General features: G+C 32.4%; 1 protein-coding gene across 1 annotated transcript in view; it reads left to right on the top strand.

Moving 5' to 3' along the window:
* Positions 1-14590, top strand: part of CACNA2D1 (calcium voltage-gated channel auxiliary subunit alpha2delta 1) — a 395813-nt gene that overhangs the window by 197675 nt on the left and 183548 nt on the right. Inside the window, exon 4 of the mRNA XM_021707777.1 lies at positions 9976-10017. Within this exon, the coding sequence (XP_021563452.1) occupies positions 9976-10017 (42 nt within the window). The remainder of the gene's footprint in view (positions 1-9975; positions 10018-14590) is intronic.

Here is a 14590-nt window from a genome sequence, read left to right as displayed (position 1 = left end):
ACAGTGCTATCACCTTGGAAGGATATGAGCAAGATGCTTTTCAGAAGTCAAGCAGCTTTTCAGTCAGGCCTTGCCCAAAGCTCTAAGATATCACCTAAAGTAACATGGCCTCCTCATCTTTAAATATAACTGGCTAAATTATGAGGTCCATGTAATGCTAATCACTATGAGTTGAAAGTTAGGGAGTGGGCTAACTTAAGAAAAGAGGTTTCTTTATCTTTGATGATGGGAATTAGATATAGCCATTAACAAAAATAACAGACTTGTGAGATAGAAATAGTTAAGAACTGTGGAAAATATGGAGTGGTAAGAATTCTAAGGGTTCCTTATGGGGAAAAAAAGCTCTGAATTTAAATTCTGCAATAAAGAGAAGCAGTGGGCTGAGCATGGTGGCTCAAACCTGTAATCCCAGCACTTTGAGAGACCAAGGCAAGAAGATTATCTGAGCCCACAGGTTGGAGACCAGCCTAGGCAACATGGTAAAACCTTGTCTCTACAATAAACCAAAAAATGAGCCAGGCATGGTAGTGCACACTTGTAGTTCTGGGTACTTGGAAGGCTGTGGCGGGAGGATCACCAGAGCCCAGCAGGTTGACCCACCCACTCCAGCCTGGTGACAGAGTGAGATGCCAACTCAAAAAAAAAAAAAAAAGGAAGCAATAATAGTTCCTGTTCGTTAGTCACTTAGTAGCTGTCTCAGTTGTCAGATTGGGCTTGTATTTAAGGAACACTTATTTTACTTAAGAATGACCCTAAAGTGTAAGAATAGTGATGATGGCATATTGTTACAATTGTTTTATTTTATTAGTAGTAGTGTTAATCTCTTACTGTGCTTAATGTATATGTCAAACTTTATCATAGTTATGTGTATACATTGGGAAAAGCATATATAGGGCCCAGTAGTATCTGCAGTTTCAGGCATCCTTTGTGTGGGCGGTCTGTCTTAGAAGTAATTCCCAGAGATGGGGAGAAGAGGACTGTATATATGTGAATGGCTGCCTCATAATAGACACACAATAAATGTCTCTTGTCCTTTCTTTCCCATCCTACATAGCCACAAGCCCAATGAAAGATGAATTAAATTGAGGTAGTGATTACCAACCTAATGTTCTTTGAGGCTCTGATTTTGGCCAGATTATTTAAACTCAGTAATTCATTGACCATAATGTAAGTCTTCATAATTTATTTTAGTATGATGATATTCTGGAGTTGATGATGATTAATTTGGAAAGGCAGTGCTATTATCACCATTGGACAAATTAACATGACTTTCTTGGCTAGGACATCATATATTATGATCAAGTGCTCTTAACTTTGATCGTGAGTCAAGAAGATCTGTGGGTTGTCTAAGTCAATAGGAAGAAACATAAAAAATTGAAATATTTTGGTGGATTAAACTTTAATGCTTTAGATGATTATACCCACAGTCTTGCTGGAGTTACAGATTAAAGGAGACGAAGCAAGTTCTTCAGCATTATGAATGTGTTTGTTCTGTTCTGGACTGAAGGTCCTGAGGGACTTGGTGCCTGAGGAAAATAATATATTTACCTTCTCATATTCTACTTTTGCTCTTCTCATACAGTTTAAATCATATATTTATTGGTATCATTTGAAATACCAAAACAGCTTGCAGGCCAATTCCTATTAAAGTTTATCAGATGAAGAAATAGATTGATATAGCTCTTAATGTTTAATAGGAATTGATCCCCTTTGAAGTTCAAGAACCAAAGGGACTCTGAAATCACATTCCATTTGGAATTTCTCCTTGATTTCCTACACGAGTGAAAAGGGTCTACCTTTTAGTTTATTTGAAGCTTTTTTAAAGCTGTATACTTTTTCTCGACTGTGATGCACTGGGTGTGTGTACTTGTATTTGTTTTGTTACTTTTTTGTTAGAACTTTCAATAGTTTCTTACAGGCCTATGATATTTATTTATCAGGTCATTCAGTAGCAGTTCATACAACATTTCAGATCCTGTGCTAGCATTGAATATACACATAGTAGAACACTGTCTCTACTCAAATTGGAATAATTTAATCTTCTCAACTTTAAAAATTTACTTATTTTATGTAGAAGCAGTAATCATTTGCTTTCGATGAATGTCTCTTCCCTCTAAGGAAATATTTCCAATTATTTCACCAGAATCATAGTAGAGCTCGGTGCTGCAGTACTTGAGTATCTTTGCAATTAGGTAATTAAACATAGTAAAGACACAAGGATCTTTTATCTTTTGCTATGACCTCTTAGATGGCTTTGGCTTACCGATTGTTTAACGTGATGGATCACTTATTAAGCAATTATTCAGTTTGCAAGCACCATAATGACAACTTAAAAAAATATGCAGTCTAAAATATTACAAATACACAATGGAAATTACCTGATGAATAAAGGTAAAATGATATGTGGCAAAAGTAACAGGAGTAAGCTTACAACAAGCCAAAGTTACTTTCTAGTTTTGTATTTTCAGTAAGCGAAATAAATTAGTAATAAAATTCACAGTTTAATGCAGATTTTAAGAAAAAGTTTAATGAAGAGATGAAATTAATGGATTATATAAGAATTATTAGTTACTATCTTATTATTAGGTGAACTATTTAGATTGTCTGTTTAAAGAATTTACTGGCTCCAAGAAGTAGGTCATTCCTGAGTTTATAATAGCAGTCTATGAGAGGTGCAAGTATGAGATAGGGAATAGAAAGATTCAGTTTATTTTTAGTCTTAGCTTCCCAATCCTTAAAATTGAGATTGATATTACCTAACTCATTGGTTTATCTTTATAATCAGGTTCTCAAAAAACACGTGCTTAGATTTCTGGTATAGAAATCTACATATTTATTCTTATGAATGCCGAAAATTCAAGGAAAGAATAGATTATATATTTTCATTATATTCCATAGATCATTGAACAACACTTTAGCAATATTATTTTGTCTTCATATTCTTTAATAAAACTGATATTCAAGCATATAATCAAAATTTATATTATTTAATTTTGTAAATATGCAACTCATTTCTGAAGATGGCAACTTGTGAAGAGGTGCTGTAAAGAAATGGATCAAAATCATTAAAAATGGCAATGATTTGTTGATATACACAACATATTAAGTTGGCACTAAGTGATTTTTTCACCTTTAACTAATTAGAGAAATGTCAGAAAAATATTAAAAATGAGTTGTCTTCTTGAACTAAGATAATTTTAAACTCTGGACTTTGATTTTTTAAAAAATCTTCTGCCAATATTTCAAATTTTATATGAAAAGTATTTTATGCCAGAATACATCTGAATTTTTATTCTGCAAATAATCTTAACCACACTTGCAAACTACCTGGATATGATTAAAGAAAAGATGGACATACAGGGAGGTAAAAAGGATGATGAAGGAATGGAATTCTTAATGAATCAGCAGAGGTTATCATCTTGGATACAGGTAGGGAAATTAGTTCCAGAACACTTGTGCTCTCATAAAGCTACCAACAGAAATTAAATTTCAAGAAAATATGTTCGACTATTAGTCGCTGAAAATTAGAATGAAAACAAGCATTGTAGGGAGTATGGTATTTGTACTATCAGTACTATCATTTGTAGGAGTTGAAAAGCAAACTTTAACTTAAGAAAAAAGATATCTATTGGTTCTTTAATCAAGAAGCCACTGGTAAAGGGAGCCTGAGTCAGGCTTTAAGACCAGCTCAGCTTTTGTGACCATAACTATTCTGAACCTATTATTAAAGCCAAAATAATAAGAAAATAGGATATGTTATTGAATAAACTTAGGCACTTGTTAATTTCTGTGGTCAGAGAAGTGAAGGTGTATGACTTGCTAGCCAAATAGTTCACATGACTGGGAGAAGAAAGTTTCCCTTAAACTGTAGAGTTCCGAACAAATCTCCCCACCCTGACGTCTAAAAAAAAAAACTTAACAAAGCAAATCTACACGTTTTTTATAGTTTTTTTTTTTAAATTGTAAGAACCAGCAATTTATTGCTTGTATAATTTTCTCCAGCAAGATTAATGCTTTGGATGTTGGGATGAACAAGTAAATTTTTGAGTTACACAAGGTTGGAGTTTTTCTAGGGAGGAATAAATGAGGATTGACCTGTAAAGGAGATGTAGGATTAGGAGTTTAGAATCACAAAGAAGTTTGGAGCAAAACAACACATTTATCGAACAGGATGCATATAGAACCACACAAATTCATTTCAATTTGCATTAGACTTTCTTCTAAATAATTTCATTTGGTTTATTAGATTAAAAAGAACAATTAGTAATTCCATTTCTTCTCCACTCTGCCATGTGGAATCTTTGAAGATAGCACTTCAAGTAGACTCACTGCATACTAACTGATATAAGAAAATAGAATTATAATAATGTACTTTACTTAATGTAAAAGTATCAGATCAAGCTAATAGATGAATTCTATGGATATGTATTCTCAATATTTAAAAAATATGCAAATATAATTAACAATCATCACATATTTTGTATCAGGCATTGTGCTAATCACTTTATGTCAATTATTTCATTTACAGTGTCTTGTCATGATATGAATTCAGGTTTATTGTATCTCTTCCGTCCAGTAATATGGTAAAATTCATCTCCAGATGGGCTTTGCCCATCTTTATTTTTTTCTTATGTATTGTATAACACATGTTCATGTGTTTCAAATCTCCAACAAATATGACATAGGCATATATTTTATAAAAAGCCCATTATCTTGGAAACAATTCACTCACATTCATAAGCCCCTCTTCCCCCTTCCCCCTTTCCCCAACACAACCACACACATACATACACATGCACACCTTCCTAAGTTCTTTTATTCACACTGTTACTGTGCTGCTGGTGAACTCATTCCACCTTCTGCAGTTGATTTGAACACAATAGCAGTGGTGTCTGTAGTAGGTAGGTCAATTAGCAACAAAGGTAACTTCAGAAAATTTGAATGATAAATGATTTTAGCTAAATAGTTTGAGTCTTGGCTGGTGGAACTCATTAACATAACTTATTTTTAATGAAGAGTATTCATAATGTTCAACCCATTGATTTCATATTTGGAACTCAGGAGAGATGAAAATGATGAGCAGAATGCAATTTTTTTTAAGTGACTAGCAGACAATACAGTTGCCCGAAAATTGTCAGGTTATGGATCATGTGCAGAGCCAAGGATGTTGCCAAGAAAAGAAAATTAGTAAATTGAACAGGAAGTTAATCTCTATTTGAATTTTGAATGCGTCATATATTTCAGTAGTTGACTATAAAAGTCTAATTTTCAGTTGTAATATTTAAGCCTTATTCTTGGCAACATCTTACTTCCACGGGGAGGCTTTGTATATATGCCTCAGATTTTTAACATAAACTATTCATCAGAGGCCGACTTTTATAGGAAAGTGGCATGCAAGGGACTGTCACTCACAATATACATTTTTAAGATGGAAAGGTCTGTTTTGTGCAGATTTAATTTTTGACTCCCAATAGACACTAGGGGACTAAAGTAATTTATCTCTCAACTTGCTAGGGGATGTTTTGAATTTCTGCAAGCAGCAGTATTATATTAGCATGGACCATTTGGGTAAATTTGTTTCAAGAAGATAATAAATAACTAAACTACATGGTTAAAAATCAGAAACAACACAATTTGTTCTTGTCATCTGGTGGTGCTTAAATTTTGAAAAATAGCTCTCTAAAGGTTTAACTAATCCATGAATCTAGTTTGAAGCTGTTGCTGACTTTATTCTATCATACTTTACATAATGCCTTGAAATCCACTGAAAACCTCTGTGTTTGAGTTTGAAGTACCTTCCAAGATGATATTGTTTAATAATTTGCATAAAAACATTTAGGCAGAAGGATAATAAAGAAACAAGATGACTCAATTCCATCATCTGTGCCTATGGTACTTAGTTTAATTAAAGCATTAAATGATACTGGTATTACTATCTACTTTCTGGAGGAGGGACTTAGGGAATTTTGAGTGATAGGATGTAGAGAAATGACTAAGGAAGCAACATACACACACCCATGCTCAATTGATCAACAAAGGGGGAATGTTTCCACTACCTGAAATTCTTAATTCTCAATTAATGTAAAAACTGGGAAAGTTTTGGTGTGTATGGTCTTATCATACAACCATAGCAAGAGAGATATTTTTCATATATATTTTTCAATTTATTGGCACAGGGAATTGGAGTGTTACTGCCTATGGTCAGGGTATAGTTATTATTCCTCTTTTTTTCTCCTTCACTTGGCATAGAGAAGGTTGCCAAAACAAATGTTGAATTAGTGAGATTTGGCTCCCTTTGTTGATGTTGAGACCCAGATATCTCGCTGCACAAAGTCTCAGTGAGATGGGGGTAGGGGACTGGGTGAAGGGAAGAAGAATTCAGTTGAGGCTTTTTTCTCTTCTCCTTTACTTCTAACCTTCTTAAGCCATTTAAGGCATATAATGTTTTCATAAAATTTCCTCTCTGATTTTCTTTCAGCACAGAGTTCATTTTATGCAAAACTTATCTTTATAAAAACATCAAAATAGAATTTGGTTGATTAGGTGTGAATTGTCTTTTATTCCTGAGAATTATCCTTTATCTCAATCCTGTTAAGATTGGTTCTGGATATATTTTGGTGATTCAGTGATTTGACTCACTCTAGTGAAGGCATTTAGTTTAACATAGCTGCATACATCTTAATTTGTATTTTTGTATAGCAGAGAAGTTAGCTATAAATGAATGTGCTGTGAAAATAATTACTCCTTTCCCATATTATGATTTTCTCAAATTTATCCTGAAAATGATTTCTGATTCAAATAATTCTAAAACTGTCTAAACAAAAGACACAAATCATTATAATTTTCTATAAGAAAATATTATGAACTAACACTAGAAAAATATTTTATATGGTCGTATCAATTAAATGCTCTTTGAATGTTTGGCATTTATTTTAATGTCATGTCCCATAGGGGTGAATGTAAATAACAGAAGAAATGAAAAGTTACAGTTTCTCCAACTCCTGATGCCCTGTGTGAGCTTATCCTTATTAAAAAATTGATCAAGTGAGATTTTTCTATTAGGTAAAATAAGGGAATGATGAGATGTACATGCTGTCAATGAAAAGTTTAGGGGTTGAGAAAGAAAAGCATATTTATATATGAGGTAAAAAAAATTCCCCGAAGCCAAAAGCATTATCACATTAGTGATGGAGAAGAAATTAAGTTGTAAGGCACCAGGCATAATCAGCGACTTGTTCCACTAAGTTGTGTTCTTTGTAAAGCATGACAACCTGTCTAAACAAATGTTTGAATACATGCCTTATTATTTTGTTATTTTCTAGAAAAAGTCACATTTTGTCCTTTTATCCATTTACATTCTGACCATGTAAGAAATGAATGTTGTATTGAGAAATAACTTTTAATATAGAAATATAAAATACCCAGTTACAAGAAAAAGTATGCATGTTTGACATGCAATAACATTTTATGACTAATATATTTTTTCCGTTCACTTAAAAAATTTTTGAAATTATGAAAACTTTTTGAAATTATGTGTCATCCAGAATCCAGAAAGCCTTGTGCAAATGCATAAAACTTGAATAAATTTTGAAATACACATTTGCAATAACAATTTTTAGAAGCAATATAGAGTTTCAGAGTCCAGAATCCTCTCCATTATACCATGAAACCGTACAATATGGAGTTTCTGAAAGAGGAGCTAATTAATTATTTAGTTTGTCTAAAATACAGGTCAGTATAAAGGGGGGAAACATTAGGAAATTCTCAAATAAACTTAGACTTTCTTTATTTTTAAACTCACTTACATTAACTTAAATTTCATGTGTAACTTGTCTTAGGGGAATTAAGTCACTTCGTTTGGTTAATACTAGTATGTAAAAATTTATACTTATATCTTCTTCTGACACTGTATGAGCTACTCTTAATCTTAGACTTAATAAAAGTCTAATATTATTTTTTCTTCAGTATATTATTTTATTTGCTATTCATTTTATTATTTGTTAGGGAAAAGTTGACTAATAAGTTTAATCCATTAGCTCGAGTACCATAAACCAAATGATATCCTACACACATAGATTGTTTTAGGTAATTGATCTGTATCTATTATTTTACCTAAAGTGTAGGAGTATATATGTTTAACTTATTTGGGGCCTTTCATGGCACGATAGTATGTGCATAGAGATATTTAATGAATATCTGTTGAAAACAATGATGCTGAAGCTTGAAATTTAATGCATTTTTCACTTGGTTTTCTATGTCCCAATTCTGTAAATTTAAGTACTCAATGGTAGAAAATAAAGTCTAAAATGAAGTGAAACTTATTCAGTGTTTTAACCTTTGCTGGAATCCATATTTTTAATAGAAAATAGTCTCCTAAGTATAAATTACAGCTGCAAGTGGGATCAATAAACTAGTAATTAGATTTGAGTCTCAGGTGGATGCAGAAGATTCCCTTGCTTTGTTTATGTGATGAGTTCTGATTTTTATTTCAACTGTTACAAAACTAATGCTATAAGAAATGTGTCAGACTTAGAATGTTTATGCATGTTAAAATTTTCTATCTACTTAACTTTTAAAAAACTATTTAATAATCAAATATTTTAGTGATTCTAAAGGAAATAAATTCAAATTCATAGGTTTCATTCAGTATTATGAATAATATGCTCTGATATTTATGTATTTTTCTGTTTGTATGGTTGTTATAGAGATATGTATAGATCTTCAGTCTCATCAAATGTTTCTCAAACTAAGAAACAAACAAAAAGAGGCAGGTTTCTGTGGCAAATAAATAAAGACAAAACAAAGATATGCTTTCCTCTTGGATATTTATAATGTACAGTCATATATGCAGATCTGTGAAATCATGCTGAAAAAAAGACAATTTTAACTTTATTGTTTTCTAAAGTCATATTACCATGGAATGCTTTTGCTCATGTAACATTTATCAATATTTTGAAGAATCTATTATTTAGGGAAGTTAGGGATACACTTTGAGAAGCACGAATTAAGTGAATTTTTTCCCAAGCAATTTTCCTTTAATACAAATTGTGTATTATTTGTTTGCTTCTTATAAAATTTAGAGCACAAGAAAATGCATCTTTCCATACTGCTCAATTCCCTTCTGAAGACACATGGAAAATGGACTACATATGTAGTCATTTCAGAAGAAGAAAGGAAAGAAAAATCTGTATTATTTTTACATTGCATAGAACTAGTCTCAGAGACACAAAGAATAGGAGTTTCAAGTTTTTGGACAATTATTTTATTTATCCTTTCTTTTCCATTTTTCCTCTGTAATACAATTTTTATTCCCAATTTATATTTATGGGGTTTTTCAGCAATACTGATGGCAAGTTGAGTTGTCCATATATATTGATTCTTGCTAAAGAGCCAATGCTAATTCACTACTTTGGTAGAGTAAGAGAATATTAATGTGTTAGACAATCTGATTTTTTTTGCTATCTGAATTTCCAGATATCTGAATTGCTTGTGGTCATTTATGTGAATCTCATGAATTTTTACCAATATTGTGTAGATATGTACTTCTACAAGAATTATTTCAATACTGTGTGTGTGTGCACATTAATTATGGCTTCAACAAAGTATTAAGAAGGTCATATCTTGCATTCTTTTTGAATTTTCCTGCTTATTATTTAATATGTGTGCATGTGTTTATATATAACTTATTTGACTTATGAATTCTTTGCTTTATTTTTTTCTTGACAAATGGTCCTCAGACCTATTCTGAGATTGTTTTCCCCAATGCAATATGTGCTTTTCTAATACCACTGATATACTATTTTAATATGTTCTTGGAAAATATTGACTAATCCTTATGGATTTTCGTGAATACATATTGTGAAAAGGGTATTATGAGGGGTTTATTTAAAATATGCATAAAATGTATTAAATGTTTAATACAATATTTTTTGTTTTTATTCAAATCAATAAATTACACTTCCTTTTTTTTTGTAGAGCAATGAAGTTGTCTACTACAATGCAAAGGATGATCTTGATGTGAGTATTAAAGTATTATATTAAATTCCAAGAAAATGTTAGTTGTAATAGAATGACTGAACTTATAGAACAAATTGAGCTAGCAGGTTTAGTGTTATAATAAACTGTTAAAAAAACATGAGCAAAATACTAGTTAGACACAACAAGGTAATGATAAATTTTAGTGTGTAGTTTTTAATAACTTATAATTGATATCCTCCTAAGTACAAATTCCATATTTTTCTCTGAATCTGAACACCCACTGTACTCTGTCCAGACCCTCAGTCCACTGAAGTAACTATGATATTCTGGACTCTATCAACAAAGATCAGAGCCCATCTATCTCTGTATCCTGGCTCCTGTCACCAGGGCCACCACACGTATCTGCTTTGACTTGAATGCTATACACCAGGAGGAAACCATTTATTTCAACTATAGTGTGAATGACACTCCAGAAGCTATGTAACAACTAGCCCTACTGGTCCCGTCTTTGAACAAAGTAGTTACTTGATATGCCTTTTAAAATAAATGACTGTAATACATAGATTCAAATGATTTAAGAACATGGATTGTTTTACTTCTAGTATTGCCACATTTGGATAGTTACTTTTAATAGTGCCACATTTGGAAAGATATTGACAAGACATTTTAATTACTTATGGTGGAAGCATTTCAAAATTATAAAATAAAGTTCATAATTAATTTTTAAAATCCTTATACATTTGACTACATCAGAAAAATGCCTCTATTTACCTATTTACTTATATAAAAATATTTATTGGCCGGGCATGGTGGATCAGCCTATAATCCCGGCAATTTGGGAGGCCAAGACGAGAGGATTGCCTGGCCCAGGGGTTCGAGACCAGCCTGACCAACTTGGTGAGACCACATTTCTACAGTAAGTCACAAAACTAACCAAGTGTGGTGGCGTGCATCTGTGGTTCCAGTTAGTTGGAAGGCTGAGGCGGAAGGATCGCCTAAGCCCAGCAGGTGGAGGCTACTGGAGACCATGAGAGTGCCACTGCACTCCAGCCTAAGTGGCAAGAGTGAGACTCTAACTTCAAACAAACAAACAAACAAAAACGTATTGAAGGCCTTTTATATTTTAAGAGCTTGGGATATATCAGTGAACAAAGCAAACAAATACAATATTTAATCCACATTTCTTTTCTGAGTTAAAAAAAATTCCTATGCAGCTGGGCTTGGTGGCTCAGCCTGTAATCCCGCTCTTTTGGAGGCTGAGGTGAGTGGATTGCCTGAGCCCACGGGTTCGAGACCCGCCTGGGCAACTTGGCGAGACCTCATCTCTACAGTAAATCAAAAAATTAGCCGGGTGTGGTAGTGCGCGTCTGTAGTTCCAGCTACTTGGAAGGCTGAGGCGGAAGGATCGCCAGAGCCCAGCAGGTCGAGGCTGCGGTGGCCGGGAGCGGCCACTGCACTCCAGTCTGGGCGACAGAGTGAGACTCTAACTCAAAAAAAAAAAAAAAATTCCTATACTATTATATAGAACTTCCTTGCAACCATTTTAAAAAATGGAGGCAAAAAAACCCCATAGACAAGTAGAGCTGGTCTTCACAAAAAAGAAAAAAAACTAATAGTATGGTTTGTTTGAAATGTTATAGTTTCCAAAATTACACTACTACTACTAGTAATTTTGGATACCACAGTTATTTGAGCACTTAATTTTGTATACATACCAATAACCTTTTAACAGAAATTATTTTATGTAATGCTTACAATAACACTATGAATGGAGTAGGTTTCGTTTTCTCCAGTTTATAGATGAAGAACTAAGATTTTTTTCAAAAGTATTTTATTTCCTCTATCTAGACATAAGTGGTTTGCTAGTGATGTCTTTCCTCTTATAATGATAATATATGTTATTTTAGTGACGTAGAAGGCTTATTAAGGATGAACTGTCATCTAGCAAAATATTTTAATGGTTTATTGATTGGTATCAGAATAAATATCATTCTTGAAGAGATGTTTGCTTTCACCATTAGAATTAGTATTTGCTATTTAAATATTAAATGGCCATTTAAAATATATGCAAAAGTTTATTCAACCTTCCTGGAGTTACATCAATTGAAGTATCATTCAACATTTAATTTGTAAAACTATGACAAAAATTTTAAAATAAAATGGATGAATTACATGCCATCATACAATTAAGGGTTGCCTAAAGATAACAAAACTAATACTGCAAATACATATTTTTTTTCTAAATATGACATTGTTTTGTTAAAGTAGTTTTATTTAGTCAGGCTTTATAAAATTATTTTTCATATAAATTGGCCATTTTTCTTTATGATTTCATAGCCATATGCATGGATGTCATTATGACTATTTAGGAAGTACAACCCCACTCTTAATCACAATGCTTCAGAGTTGTTCACTTAGCATATATTTCCATTACAAGTGGAAACATGCACATGGGTTGCATATTTGTAATACTTAAATTGTCCTCAATATTTTCTAGCATAATTTGTCTACACGTGTCCAATCACATATTTAAATTAAGCTCTCTAATTTTATTTAAGTGCACAAGTATTAAGTGGCATAATTTTCAGTCTTGTGACATAGTTGTTACATCATGGCTTTAAACTGATATAACACGATTCAATGAACTCCTCTTCTTTTTTTTTATAATTTTCCTTTGTGGGTATTCATATTAATATCAGTGTAATCAATATTTTTGTGCATGAACATCTTTCTTCAAAGTTTTACATTTATTATTTTAGAATCTATTCCCCAAAGTGGGAATATTGGATCAAAGATTTCTGACATTTTAGAGAATTTTGATACATATTGCAAAAATCATTTACAGAAAGGGTCAGACCAAGTTCCACTGCCATCATTAATATACAGAATAATTATTTCCTCAAAACTTGCTTAGCATTATATTAAAAGCAGATTTAAATTAAAATAGTTTTTCACTGCTTTAATTACTTATGTCTGCTTATATTCAGATTTCATAGTCCACGTGTAAAAGCCATATTTTTAAAGCTCTTTTAATTCTGAAAATTCCCTATCTGAAGTAAAATTCAGTTTACTTTTATGTAGGATTTGTATATTAATATGCACTTTTTAATGCTGGCTAAAATAAGATTTTGCACACATAAATCTGAATACCTATTGACTGACACATGTATGCATTAATTAATTGTTTGCATTTGCTCATGTTAATGAGTATGAATATTTTTTGTAAATATGAGATTTTTATTTATAACATAAAAAATTATCCATTTTGCAGTCAAGATATTTTGAAGGCTATTTATTGTATTAGTTTACTTTTAATCTATATGCCATATATCTCCACATGGAATTTGAACTGATACTTTCAAAAAATGAATTTGAATGCTTTAGAAAGAAACATCAGAAATCTAATTAAAAAATGTAAAAAAAATTCTTCTTTAAGTCTCTAGGGAAATTTTTATTTCACCTAAACAATTTTATTTTGCATTTCCTATTATTCATGTCAATTACAGAATAAAAATTAATGTTGTATCTGTTGTTGCTTAAGTAAAGCAAGAATGTAAATTGTCAAGTACAAAATTGGGGGGAAGAATTACATGAGAAAATATAATTTAACTTATAGAAGGCTTTTGAAAAATAAAAAGACTAATGAATTGTCATGTCAAATCTCATCCTGAATGTGGAATATAAGGTGTGTCCTGCTAATGTTGTCCAATTTTCTGGATTTAGAATATTTCATGTGATTTTTTTGAGAATTTGTAAAGAATAATATGATCATCCATTAAAGTTTTTTTTGGAGATGCTGACTGTTTTTGGATGTGATAATACTATCTCTTTTAAGACCTTAGACACTGAATGACAACAAATTATGTTGTGTTGATTGGCTTACCAGTTTGTCTGATATAGAAGAGGTACCTATAGTAAAAGTGAATAAAAATTAGACAGAAGTTGATTCCTCTCTCATGGACCATTCTGGATAAAATGACTAATACGGCAACTCCCAATCTTCCACACCTCAAGATTCTTCTGTCATCTCTGCTCTCCTATGTATCTTTTCCATGTTGTGGTCCAAGATTCATGCTCCAATATCCTTGATTCTTCTTGTATTGTGGATAATAAGAAGGAGGCACGTGGCAATGAGGAACATGCTGTTTGCCTTTAGGGGCATGTTCGGATAGTTGCACATATCACTTCTGTCTTCACCCATTGTTCACAATTTAGTGAGCAGTCTTTCCTGGTTGTAAGAGGATATGGAATGCAATTCCTTCCCTTATCTCCTCCTGGGTATATTCCCAATTAAAATGTAGAGTTCTATTACTAAAGAGAAAAGGAGGAGAATGGTAATTGAAGGATAATTAATGAAAAGTTTCTACGTACTTTAATTTGCTCTTCTTGACATATTGAAATTACTGCTAGTGTTCCACCCATCCATCTGAGTGACCTTTATCTTTCTTTTTTTTTTTTGAGTTGGAGTCTCACTCTGTCGCCAGACTGGAGTGCAGTGGCTGCTCCCAGCCACCACAGCCTCGCCTGCTGGGCTCTAGCGATCCTTCCGCCTCAGCCTTCCGAGTAGCTGGAATTACAGGCGCGCGCTACCACGCCCAGCTGATTTTTTTCT

The sequence above is a fragment of the Carlito syrichta genome, unplaced genomic scaffold (genome assembly GCF_000164805.1).
Source record: "Carlito syrichta isolate Samal-C Ts95f unplaced genomic scaffold, Tarsius_syrichta-2.0.1 Scaffold124319, whole genome shotgun sequence".
NCBI classification, from domain to species: Eukaryota; Metazoa; Chordata; class Mammalia; order Primates; family Tarsiidae; genus Carlito; species Carlito syrichta.
This window is presented reverse-complemented; position numbering and strand designations above follow the sequence as displayed.